General features: G+C 43.2%; 1 protein-coding gene across 4 annotated transcripts in view; it reads left to right on the forward strand.

Moving 5' to 3' along the window:
- The window catches only part of ASB5 (ankyrin repeat and SOCS box containing 5), a 77,191-nt gene that overhangs the window by 52,249 nt on the left and 11,040 nt on the right, over positions 1-13,902 (forward strand). For all 4 annotated transcript variants that reach the window (XM_068278769.1, XM_068278770.1, XM_068278772.1 and 1 more), the window contains 3 exons: positions 4,265-4,344; positions 10,245-10,352; positions 12,801-12,951. In XM_068278769.1, coding sequence (XP_068134870.1) covers positions 4,265-4,344; positions 10,245-10,352; positions 12,801-12,951 — 339 coding nt within the window. The remainder of the gene's footprint in view (positions 1-4,264; positions 4,345-10,244; positions 10,353-12,800; positions 12,952-13,902) is intronic.

The following is a 13,902-nucleotide window of genomic DNA, read 5'->3' on the forward strand; positions in this document are numbered from 1 at the left end:
ACCCCTCTAGATACGCATCTGGCTAAAAGTGAAGTTATTTGTATCTGAGCCTTTGTCATTAGCATAGTTTTCATTCATCTACTAAGCAGGCCTGAGAAGAACCATTACCATCGCATGTAGGTTCAGTGACTTAAAGGGTTATTTAAGCCCCCCCAATAATAATAATGGCAGTATTTGTATAGCGCCTTTCTCCTGTCGGACTCAAAGCGCTTGCAAGGCAGCCACTAGAGCGCACTCAGTAGGCAGTAGCAGTGTTAAGGAGACTTGCCCAAGAAACTCCTTACTGAATAGGTGCTGGCTTACTGAACAGGCAGAGCCGAGATTTGAACCCAGGTCTCCTGTGTCAGAGGCAGAGCCCATAACCATTACACTTTCCAGCCACTGCTGGATAGTGTAAGAAAGCAGATTAACATCAGGGATGGGCCTTCAAGTCCAGAAGGACTCAAATTCGAAATTCAAATGAAGTATAATTACTGTACTTCAGCTGTGATTAAAGGCAGTGGGGAGTTAACTTACCCAGAAGTATTCAGGGATGTCTGCGTTCCATTACGCATCATAGACATAATTAAAGCCGTTTTCATTACGCCTATGACGTGTTATGGAACGCAGACGTACCCCGAAGACTTCTGGGTAAGTTGACTCCCCGCTGCCTTTGGTCACAGCTGAAGTAATTATACTTCATTTGAATTCCGAATTTGAGTCCTTTTGGACTCGAAAGCCCATCCCTGATTAACATACCTGGGGCTTCTTGCAGCTCCCTGGAGCATTCTGTGCCCGCTGTCCTTCCGCGTCCCTCCAGCCAGCAGTGGCAACCCCCGCAAACCTGGCCAGTTGGAGGCTACTGTGCATGCGTGGCCTCGACCTGCGCACAGCCTGATCCCGCACCCGTTGCCGGGAGCATTCTGCCCATGTGCAGCAGCGATTTTCCCATACTGCGTATGTGCAAAATTTTGCCGTGCATAGGGACGTAATGTGGACGGCCAGCTTTGCGCGGGTTGCCGCTGCTGGTTGGAGGGTCGTCGAAGGACGGCACAGGCACTGGATGACCCCAGTGTGTGGCAAGAAGCCCCAGATAAATTAAACTGCTTTTTTAACTTAATATTTCCTTTAAAGTGTACCCGAGCCGAAACTTGGGAACAAAATCACATACTCACCCAAGAAGAGGAAAGCCCCTGGATCCTAATGAGGCTTCCCTTGCTGTACTCTGGTCCTCTGTCACTGAGCGGGGACCCTCACATATTACCATCAAAGGCTTGTCAGTGGTCTGATCAGGGCTGCACTCTTCTTCAAGCATGAGCGCGGCCTGACTGCGCCTGCAGAGTAAGCCAGAACTGTTCATGCACAATGTGCACCTGAAGACGCCGGAAGATGGACCAGGGAACCTCACAGGGATGTCACCCAATGAACAAGCGTTCCCTGATCCATCTTCCTACCCACAGGAACATGCAACTTTACACGACGGGCACGGACGAATCAACCCCACAGTGTTTTATGGAATTCTTATACCCAACTTCCATTAAGAAAAGTATGGATAGTAATTTTAACACCTATATGAAGCCCCTGAATAGGAAGATGGGAGATACTGTAAATGTGCTTATTAGGCTATAATTATTTTAGCTTTGTTCTGTGTTGATTGTTGCCACTGTTCAGGGTTTCAACAACAAATATTCTCCAACATATAAATACCCGGGCTGTGCATAAACAATATAACTGACTACATATCCCTTATAACAGCTATAGGAAAGGTGAGTTTGGACTAGTAAGGTGTATCTGTCCTGGTAATAATTTGTAATCCTTTATAGAGTTACTGTATTGGAAGAAATAACATTATTCTGAGAAACATAACACATTAATTTGCTATCTAAGCCAGCAAACCTAATCAATATACGCTATGGCAGGCATGGGCAAACTTGGCCCTCCAGCTGTTAAGGAACTACAAGCCCCACAATGCATTGCAGGAGTCTGACAGCCACAGTCATGACTCATAAAGGGAAATGCATTGTGGGATTTGTAGTTCCTTAACAGCTGGAGGGCCATACCTGCGCTACGGTCTTCCTATTCACATAATGAGAGCAAAAGATGCCCTGTCCACCAAAATGATCAGAAACAACCCAGATCAGAGGGTTTTTGAATAGTACTGAAAGTGGCCCTGAACTCTTGCACAGGACAGAAGGAAAACATAGAGAAATGCACCCTGTATGTATTTAGAGAGTTTAGCCTGTCCAATCCCCCCTTATTTGTGACTAATCACCAGCATAATTTGATCTCTCAGTTGTGTCAGCTCAGGAATCTCCTCTGCCTTGACAGATGACATAATTTGCACACAGGATGTTAACAATATGTACTATATATATATATATATATATATATATATATATATTCTTCCATGAAAGCAGGAAGTAGACACACTGCAGATGTATTGCAGGATTTGTATTGGCTGTAACAAAGAAATGTTTTTCTTTAAAGGTTATTATGCTGTTGCATATCTTTTAGAGCCGAGAGGAAGTTCCTAGTTCAGGTCTGCTTGAACCTCTGTTTGTTTTGTAAAGGAAAGATTTGCAAGCACAGACAGCCATTCACTGCTGGCTCTTGTCATTTTAACAAAAATTGTGTGATGTAAGAACTTACATGACACAAATGAAAAAAAAAAAAGTGGAGAAGGGTGGAGTTGGGTGTGACAGTTATCTGTGTCCCTTTAGGGAGCATTTCCTGTGTGTACAGAAAAACCTGTGTGTACCTTTCATTTAATCCAACACTGGCATACAAAGAGGTAACTTCAGAAAAGACTGGTAAATTTAAGGTGTGCAGATAGCGCTGGATTTACACAATGAGCTATGCAAATTATCCAAAGAACAGTAAAGGTAGTCATACACTGGTCGATTTGCCATCAGATTCGACCAACAGATAGATCCCTCTCTGATCGAATCTGATCAGAGAGGGATCGTATGGCTACCTTTACTGCAAACAGAGTGTGAACCGATTTCAGCCTGAAACCGATCACAATCTGTTGTAGTGGTGCTGCTGCTGCCGCCCGCTCCCACCCCCCGCATACATTACCTGCTCCCGCATACATTACCCCCCCGCATACATTACCTGCTCCCGCATACATTACCTGCTCATGACTGCCCCCGGTCACGGCTGCTCCGTCTCCGCTCTGGTCCCAGGTCCGGCATGCTTTACTTCTTCCTGCCCGTCAGGAAGTTTAAACAGTAGAGCGCCCTCTACTGTTTTAACTTCCTGCCGGGCAGGAGGAACTGAAGCATGCCGGAGACCAAAGCGGAGACGGAGCAGCGGTGACCGGGGCAGTCGCGCCGGCGGAGCAGGTAATGTATTGCCGCTCTATTGCGTCGGTCGTCGGGCACTCGAACGCCGGTAGCGATGCGCTCCCTACCCGCGGGCGATCGACGGTAATTTTCCGCACAGAGCGATCGACGGGATCGGATGAAATGGATCGAAATTCGGCGTGTAGCGCGAACGATTGGCAGCAGATTCGATCCCAGTGATCGAATCTGCTGTCGAAACGGTGGCAAATCGGGCCAGTGTATGGCCAGCTTTACGTTGTTTGAATAACTGGCAATGTGATGCATGTATAAAGCGGGTTATGCAATTTACAGGAACTCACTACATAAAGTGTGTAAATCCTGTGTAATGTGCCCTGTCTGAACGCACAAAGCTTGCCATTCTTTTGTGAATTTACCCTGGTAACTAATATGTCTCATTAATATTTCTCAGTTCATTCAAGTCAAACTAGTTTCATCTAGCACTTTATTTTTGATTGTATTTTAGAACCCTATTAAAGCATGCACTTTTTATTTTATTTTTATAATGGTCGTTGTTCACTAACTACTGGTACTGTCGTGGTGACTTATGGCACACGTGTCTCATTTCTGTCACGCAAGGGTTACGGCTTCAGATGACATCATTCTCCCTCAGTGCTGCTGTGAGGCAGAATTTGAGAGCTTTTCCCAGGCTGAGTCCCCTTATAGAAATCACAGGGCTGCTTTTCGTTTTGTTGAAAGAAACCCCCAAATAGTGCATGAATGGTTTTAAAAGAATTACCTACTGTATGTTTTAAAAACATGTTATTGATATGAAGTTAACAAGCAGAAATACCCCTTGAATATTTCAGGAATATTACCAGGGGTACATAAATAGGCTTTATGATGTCATAGGCTAATAATAACTGGGCGGGAGGGGATACATTTTCACGAATGTCAATGTAGCAACTAACTGCTCATGATTTTTGCTGTTTTGTCTTTTATAGGATCCTGGGCAGATCGATCACCACTGCATGAGGCAGCAAGCCAGGGGCGTCTCCTTGCTCTGAAAACTTTGCTCTCACAAGTAAATATAACTGAATTATAATACAGGGTATATATCCACAATGCTGAACTTTCATAACGCCCCAGGCTGTCCACTTTATATTTCAATGAGATCTCCTCCAAGCTGCTTTGGTGGGTCATCATGGGGAGAATTTACTGTAGTTTTCTAATTTCCCCTATTTTCATGTGAACCTGCCCTTAGACAACTGTAGAAAACGTAGAGGGGACCATACTCTCTACCAGTCCCATACCCACACTGGTTCAGCTGTCGCTCTTCCCTGGCTGGACCTGCTGTCAGTGTGGTCTGTCTGCCACCTATTGGTCTTACACCCACATGTGTCCCTGTAGAGCACAATGCACACACGGGTAATGCTACAGGTTAATTGACTTAGCTACCTTACCTGGTTTCAGCCATTGTGTTTCCTCAGATCTGACATTGGCCAGCCTTTTGTCTTCGCATCCAACCTAAAAGAGACTCTGTAACAAAAATGTAATCCTTTTTTCTACCATCCTACAAGTTCCTAAACCTATTCTAATGTGCTCTGGCTTACTGCAGCACTTTCTACTATCACCATCTCTGTAATAAATCAATGTATCTTTCCCCTGTCGGACTGGTCGCCCTGTGTCTGGAAGGCTGCCAACTCTTCTGTGCTGATCTGTTATGCAATTCCCCACTCCAGGCCCCTCTATGCACACTCCAGTGTGTGTGTTATTTACATAAGCCAGCAGCGTTTCTGCTCTCTGATATCAGTGAGAGAAGAGAGCTGGATAAAAATCCTCCTCTGTTAGGCTGTGAAAGGAGCTGGCTGACACATACTGAGGAATTACAGACAAAGCAGAGCTGTCTGCAGGAAGAAACAATTAGCCTGTCACTAGTATTCAGTGGATGAGAGCTGCAGGGGGAAGAAGGTAAACACACAAATGATCTCTTCAGATTTAAAAGGAAGGCTGTATACAGCCTGCTTGTGTATGGATGTATTTTCTATGTGTGGACATACTGTACATCAACCTACTTCCTGTTTTGGTGGGCATTTTGTTTGTTTATAAACAAACTTTTTAAAACTGTTTTTGACTACTTTTAATGCAGTGGGGAGCGGCAAAATTGTGACAGAGGGGAATAGGAGATGTCCCCTAACGCACTGGTATGTTTACTTTTGTGCGATTTTAACAATACAGATTCTCTTTAATGTCTTACACACCCCTCTCTGCTTGCGGCCTTTTAGAATATGCAGGTTATGTATGACTGGTGTTCTAAATTCTAACACTGCCATGTCATGATTAAACCTTATTGCAGATATTATTTCCACATTTAAGTGGGATGATGGTGGGGAGAGCAGGTCCCAAAATGGAGCTAGATTACTGTAGCAGTGGACTGAACCCAAATGACATGTGGGTGGGTAGCAGCAGAACTACAGAGACTGGAATGAGGAGAGATGGGTGTACCAGTTCCCCTCCAGGATGCTTCACTACATACTCAGTTTTATGGAGTCCCACTTGCAGAGGGACTCGTAGGGGAATCACACTCAATGTTGAACTGGCATGCATCTAAAGGGGCCCATACACCTAACGATTTTCCCGCCGATATACAGCCGTTTCGATCACAGTGATCGAAACGGCTGTGAAATCGGCGCGCACACCGCTGACAGAATGATCGATTTCCGTCTGAAATCGATCGTTCCCGTCGATTCTCGTCGACCCATCCGTGCGGAAAATTTTCCTCGGTCGCCGGCGGGTCGGGAGTGCGTCGTTAGCGGCGTTCGAATGCCCGACGACCGACGCAATACAGCGGGTATACATTACCTGTTCCGGCCGGCGCGAGTCCCCTGGTCTTCTTCTCCGCTTCGGGCTCCAGACCGTTCCTGCAGCTACACAGAACTTCCTGTCCCAGCAGGAAGTTTAAACAGTAGAGCACCCACTACTGTTTAAACTTCTCCTGGACAGGAAGTTCAGTAGCCGGAGCAGGGAAGAAGACAGCGGGGACTCGCGCCGGCCAGAACAGGTAATGTATGCGGGGGGGGGGAGGGGGGCTCAGCAGCGGCAGCTCCACAGATTGTGATCGGTTTCAGGCTGAAATCGATTCACAATCTGTTTGCAGTAAAGGTGGCCATACGATCCCTCTCTGATCACATTCGATCAGAGAGGGATCTACCTGTTGGTCGAATCTGATGGCAAATCGACCAGTGTATGGCCACCTTAAGATGTAATTTGGGGTGAAAGTTTTTTTTGTTTGCATTAGGAGTAAATAAAGTAATTAACTGTTGAATACCTCTTTACTTTCCTTATAATATACTACTGGGATCACTCAAAGCAGACTGTTTTGCCACTGTAATGGCTAAATAATTTATTGTAAAGGCCCATTTCCACTAGTGATGTCCTTCCCTCTCTGAGACGAGCGCCAACACTTGTGCACTGTTATTACGCATCTGAATCCTAGTAGCTGAGCCATGAACACTATTGGGATTCTGACACCTTGAGCAGTACTTCAGAATTTTTACATGTACACAAAAAAAGAAGCAGGCTGCTGATTTCAGTAGGGTGAGATTCGGGACCTGTATTTGTGTGCGTGAAATCGGGCACAAGCATCCCAAGTGGAAACAGGCCTTTAGTTTAACCACTCTGCGACCACTTCACCCAGAATTGCAGCCGCAGAGTGGCTCTCCTGGGACCGCCTAACCCAGGATTGCGTCACCTCGCGATGCACAAGATTTGCAGGGAATGAGCACACACTCAGTGGCTGTTCCCTGCAGGAGGAGAGGGGCGGCCGCAGCAGTCAGCCTGCTAGCCCGCAATTGTGGCTAGCAGGCTGTTTGAAAGAAAAAAAACCTTTATTTACATGTGCAGCGCTGTGATCTGGTGCAGCGCTGTACGGGGGACAGCTCTGTCGCGGAGCTGACCCCAGGAGATTAATGGAAACTGATCCCACTCATAGGCTGATGCCTATGAGAGGTGATCAGTATGATTGGATCTCGGTGGGAGGGATACATTTTAATAAAATAGTAAATTTTATTACAAATTAAAAGACAAATAAAGAATAATTAAAAAAAAAATCAGATGCCTCCAACAGAAAGCTCTGTTGGTGGCAAGAAAAGGGGACAAGATTTATTTGTGTGCTCAGTTGTATGGCCCTGCAGTGAGCAATTAAAGCTGCAGTGGCCTGCATTGTAAAAAATTGCCTGGTCACTAAACCTGTGGTCCTCAAGAGGTTAAACACACTTATACCGACCTCCACATATATAAATATACAGTATGATAAGCAGTTTTCTCAGGCAGATCTCACCCTTTCTGTTTTCCGTGGGAGTGCTGTATGATTTATGGTGCTGTATGATTTATGGTGCTGTAAGTCAAGGTGTCTTTCTTTATTCATCTCATCCCATGGTCCGATCAACCTGCAGAGCTCATCTTAAGGTGTCCACACACGATACAATAAAATGATCCGATTTTACGGCAATTCGATAAAGACGATCGGATCTCCCGAAAAAATCGAAAGCTTTTTTTTTCATTCGACTGAAAAATCCGATGGGATTTCCCATTTTCTTCGATTTTGATCGACCTGGTATGCCAGATTTTTCTTCAACCTTTCTAAAGATTGTATGGTGTGTGTTAGATTGTCAATTTATTACTATACACATCCTAGCAATTTTGTCATAGTTTCCAATCATTTTTATCATAATTGGGGAAAAATTGAACACAGGTGTGTGGTACATTGGTCAGATTTTTGGAATGTTACAATCAGTCAGAAAAATTGATTGCAATTCTTAAATTGAACAGATATTTAAAAAATTATATGGTGTGTGGCCACCTTTAGAAAGATTCATGATAAACCTGTATTAAACATAAATTTAGTGAAATGTTTAGAACCTATTTATAGAGAGAGGTGATCTGATTACAGACGGTGGTGAACTGATTACACACTGACACTTAATTGTTTGCTTTTTTAAAAAATTCATATTGCCCCTTTAAGGGCAATATGAATTCAATCTGATTTTAAACGTAGCTGAACAGTTCATCAGTCCTGTGATTGCTCCACTCCCTCTAGTAGAGCCACAGGTATCATTTTGTTAAGCAGCCTAAGGCAGCTTTCACACTTATCCCTGTGAATTCCGCCTGTGATTTCCTGCTTTTTTTCCCGATTCTATGTTTTTTCATTTTTGCTCTGTGATCTCACTTTTCTGCGCACCTTTTTGCATTTTTTTCCATAATGCAATTTTTTGTGCACACTAATAAAGCTACCGTAATTTTTTGGAGACGGAATCTAATTAACCACTTTAGGATCCTTGGTACGCATATCCACGCCCCTTTAGGCAGGGGTCACACTTGTCGGCTTGCGTGCGCGTTTTCTGCATAGAAAAACTGTTTTCAACTGAGAACTCATGTTAATCAATGAGCTAGGTCACACTTGAATGTAGATTTTGCGCGCAGAAAAAAAACTGACATCTTGCGCAATTTGTCAGTTTTCTCTATAAATTACATTAGCTGTTGTAAGGTAGAGGTCACACTTGTCTTTCAGTTTTCTGAAAAGTGCAGAAACTGAAAGACAAGTGTGACCCCTGCCTTCAACTTCACGTGCGGATCAGGGGCGTAGATATGCGTACTACTGCCTTACCATCACGTTCACGATCCCCGCGCTGTTTTCCCGCCGATCCACCGTCGCAGCCACCTCCATCTGTGATCAGGATGTGAGAATCTTTTGATTCTCAATCCCGATCACCGTCCTGTGTCTTCGGAGAGCTTATTAACATCGCATAAGCTCTTAGACCCGACACTTCCGTGTTAGGCTGTGTTCTATTAATAGAAACACGGTCTCAATATCACCATCTTGTGGCCAAAAAGTAAAATACACCTATTTATGCCAATATACTGTTTTCCATAGAAAGTTTATTATTATTATTATTATTTTTTATTACTTTTAACCCCTTCCATCCCTGCCCCACAGTTACAGAAATAAAACACTTGTTAAAAAAAAATGTTTAAAATTACATCTAATTTTTTTTTACATAAATAGTTACCTTAGGGACTTTTGTAATACGGATGTCATGAGAGTATATTTTTTCAAAAAAAGTTCTTGTAATAAGTGAAAAAGTATTAAAAATCCCTAAATGGAAAAATGCTCCTTCATTTCCAGTTAAAATATTATCACCATACATTGTACCAGGGACACAATTTAAACGTTGTAATAAACCGGCGAAAATGGGCAAATAAGATGTGTGGGTTTTATGTACCAAAGCACATTTTATTTTAAAACTATAATGGCTGAAAAATGAGAAATAATCATTTTTTTCTTTTTTTCCTTATTATTCCCTTTACAATGCATATAAAATAAAATAATTCAGAGCAAAAACTACCACCCAAAGAAAGCATAATTTGTGGCGAAAAAAACAATATATAGATCATTTCAGTGTGATAAGTAACAAAAAAGTTATCGCTGAATGAATGGGAGGAGCGCTGAAATGTGAAAGTTGTTTTGGTTTTTAAGGGGAAAAACCTGTGATCTTGAAGTGGTTAAAGTCAAAACAAATGTGTTTGTTTTTTTTTAGCATTTCCATTGACTCACAATTACATGTGAAACACAAATCGCACATGAAAAAAAGTATCACTGCCAAATGCCATTGCACTGAATTGCGATAGATGTGAGACAAATGCTAAGCCGCATGAGACACACTAATTCTAATAAGTGTGATTGGTCACTCAAGTGGCATTCTGTGGCTCTCTGGTGTCCTTAAGTGTTTTGGATGTTCTTAGGTCTCTGCAACGAATTGCATCCAACTCATGACTTTGAAATTAGGCCTCGCAAATCTTGATGGTTACAATTCATAGCTTTTTCTAATAAAATAGTCGCTGTTTGATTACAGGTGTTTGGATCAGTATGACAAATGCTAATAATTAATTGCTGTATAAATAATTGCAGATGTTTTTACTTTTAAGGGATACAATGTCAACACTTTGACTATAGATCATGTGACCCCACTACATGAAGCTTGCCTGGGAGATCATGTTGGGTGTGCAAGAACACTTCTGGAAGCTGGAGCACATGTAAGTTACACCAGACCATACTGCATGCAAACGCAGGAGAAACGTTAATTGTGCAGTTGTTAAAGTCCACAATCACTTGAGCTCTCGCACACTGAACCGTACTATGTGCGCATGTAAATTTTACTAGCGATTAGTGAATCTGACCTATAGCGAGGGATAAAATATCAGTTAAGACAGATAAGGAGGGATAATTCATGAGAGTTTTGTGAATCAATCCCACAACTATGGCAACCATGCAATCAAGAGATACTCTGTCGGGATGTAAATCATCACATTTGAGTTAATTCTTTCAGATAAAATGGTAAACAGGCATTACTGTCAGGACATGAGACAGGTAAAAAGGGCGTTGCGCAGCAGAGGACATTTGGGCACCCCCATAGGCCATAATGTAAATTACGGCTATAGCAGCACTCTGTGAGTAATTTGGGCACCGGAAAAGGACAAAGCCCAAAGTACGAGAAAAACAGCGCAGTTCGTCCACCAGCGTTATCCTCACTGTATGTCACCTTGAAGGGGGAATAGTAATTAATACCGTCGGGAAATTTGCCACAGCAGGTTGAGCCGTTTTTCGGCTTCACCCTGCGCCCAAATTTCCTGCCACCCTTTTTACATGCATGTGTCAGCACAGCCCTCATACGCTTGTACTGTGCTTCCAGCAGGTTCAGTAGGTACTCCAAGAGGTACTCTACATTTGTCTAGCACAAGGCACTGGATACTGACACCTATATTACACTTAGGCCCAGTGCACACCGAGCTGTTTTTGATGCTATCCGCCGGCCGCATCCACCTGTCAAACCGCTCGGTTAATGTATCTCAATGAGATGGTGCACACCGGTGGTTTGAGGATTGTAGCAAGCGTTTCTGCCTCAATGTAAAGGATAGGAAAAACGCAAACCGCTCTGAAAAACGCTACTTCAGAGTGGTTTGCCAGGTGTTTTTGTTACAGAAGCTGTTCAGTAACAGCTTTTACTGTAACAATTTGTGTAATCTGTTACACAAAAACGCAGCCAAAACCACTAGGTATGTTTAGAAATCCTCTCTAAACATGCCTAGAATCGCTCTGAAATCTGCTCCCAAAACCGCTAGTGTTATGCAGATCTGCTAGCGGTTTTGGTGTGCACTGGGCCTTAAATAGCAATTTCACCATGACTTGAAAACAGGAAACATTGCTATAATCATATAAACTTTAAGATATCATATATACCGAGATATGAGTCAGACCAGGAAGAAAACAAGGATGTATAGGTAAAAAACTACAATTGATATTGTTGGTCTAATTTTTGAAAACTAGAATATGTATCCATGTCAATCCATTGCATTTTGAGGAGAAATTGGTTATCCTCACTTTTTGTACTCACATATTCACCAGTTGATCCAGGGGTAGGCAAAAAAACCTTTACAGTTGCCCCTGGCCTGTACTTACCACAGTAGGGGAAAGCCTCTGGATTCTAAAGTCTGCTTGTCGCCATTGCATGTTGGCGCATCAGCAGCTTTCCGCTCAGGCTCCAGCAGAAATAGCTCCGCTCAGTCACGGATCCTTTTTAAAAGGGGAAAAATTCCTTTTCGACTAAACAAGGGAGTCAAATAAATCCCTGGATAAACTCTGCCTGGAATTACCTAGTAATTATAGCCGCAGATGTGGAACAATGCAAGGAAAAGTATCCAAGCCCTCTTTAAATGCAGATATAGTTTTGCCATAACTACTTCTTAAAGGACCTATGTCGCAAAAATCTTAAAATTGAAAATACATGTTAACATATACAGATAAGAAGTATGTTTCTTCCGGAGTTAAATGAGCCATAAATTACTTTTCTCCTATGTTGCCGTCAGTTACAGCAAGAAGTAGAAATCTGACATTACCGACAGATTTTGGGCTAGTCCATCTTCTCATGGGGGTGGGGGTATTATCAGGGTTTTCTTTGTTTTCAAAAGCACTAATTGAATGGCAATTGTTCCGTTCAACTGCCAAAAAAAGTGTGCAGCGAGCTGGGAGGCTGTCCAGCATCTTTGTATAAATCTTTTTCAGGGAGTGTCTTTATAAAGAAAAAAAGCCATGCTGAGAATCCCCCATGAAAAGATGGACTAACCAAAAACGGCAATGTCAGATTTCTACAACCTAATGTAATTTCAGCAACATAGGAGAAAAGTAATGTATGGCTCATTTTACTCTGGAAGAAATGCATTTATTTGTATATGTTTTAAATTTTAAGATTTTCGCGACAGTTCTTCTTTAAGGCATGATATTGCCGATTTTAACCACTTTCACTGTAAAGAGCCACTTTGTAAATAGATGGCAAAAACATTTTTCTTCCAAACACAGATCATGTCCCCTTGTCCGTTGTCGTGAGTGCCATAGAGCTGCTTTATATTTGTCTTGTATCAGAGCTCATCAGGTCTTTCTGAAGCAAGTCACCGTGTCTATCCCAAGGCATGTTTGGTATGTTTTAGGTGAATGCCACAACTATTGATGGGGTGACTCCTTTATTTAATGCATGCTCGAGAGGCAGCGCAAGCTGTGTGGAGCTGCTTTTGGAATATGGAGCAAAAGCACAGCTGGAACCATGTCTTCCTTCACCTGCTCATGAGGCAGCATCTAAAGGTAATTTACGACTTCCAAATCTAAGTGCAATACGTTACTGTGAAACAACCAAGGTTTATTTCAGTGTTTGTAATAAAAATTGATTCAGGAATGGGCTATTTGTCAAAATAACAAAACATAATTTTGATACTGCTTTTTCATCTACTATTTGATACTTTTTATATTGCAAAGTGCTAAAACGTTATTCTAAATCGAAGATGAAAAATGATCTCCTAGGAGAAAACTCAGAAGAAAAGGTTAATTGAATATGGCCTACAGGCCCAACTTCTTCTCCTAGGTGAAATGATCAAACTTGTCAATAAAATGCCTGATCTCAGCACATCTCCTCCTCCTCCCAGCAGACACTTGCTTTAAAGGGACACTGTAGGGGGGTCAGGGGAAAATGAGTTGAAGTTACCCGGGGCTTCTAATGGTCCCCCACAGACATCCTGTGCCCGCGCAGCCACTTTCCAATGCTCTGGCCCCACCTCTGGTTCACTTCTGGAATTTCAGAATTTAAAGTCTGAAAACCACTGCGCCTGTGTTGCCGTGTCCTCGCTCATGCTGATGGCGCCAGGAGGGTATTGCACAGGCCCAGTATGGTCTGTGCCTGCGCCGTGTGCTCCTGGTGACATCAGGAGAAGCGAGGACACGGCAACGCAGGCGCAGTGGTTTTCAGACTTTAAAGTCTGAAATTCGAGAAGTGAACCGGAGGCGGGGCCGGAGCATCGGTGAGTGGCTGCACCGGCACAGGATGCCTGCGGGGGACCATTAGAAGCCCCGGGTAACTTCAACTCATTTTCCCACGACCCCCTACAGTATCCCTTTAAGCTGCCTCCTCTCCTGATTACATGACATTGACATGCATCATCGGGATCCAGGCATGCATCACAGTAACTGCTCGGACGCGGGAAGAAAACCCAACAAAATGGGAACAGGTGAATGTTTTCACAAAGTGCTCCACTGCGCATA

Source organism: Hyperolius riggenbachi, chromosome 1 (assembly GCF_040937935.1).
Source record: "Hyperolius riggenbachi isolate aHypRig1 chromosome 1, aHypRig1.pri, whole genome shotgun sequence".
NCBI classification, from domain to species: domain Eukaryota; kingdom Metazoa; phylum Chordata; class Amphibia; order Anura; family Hyperoliidae; genus Hyperolius; species Hyperolius riggenbachi.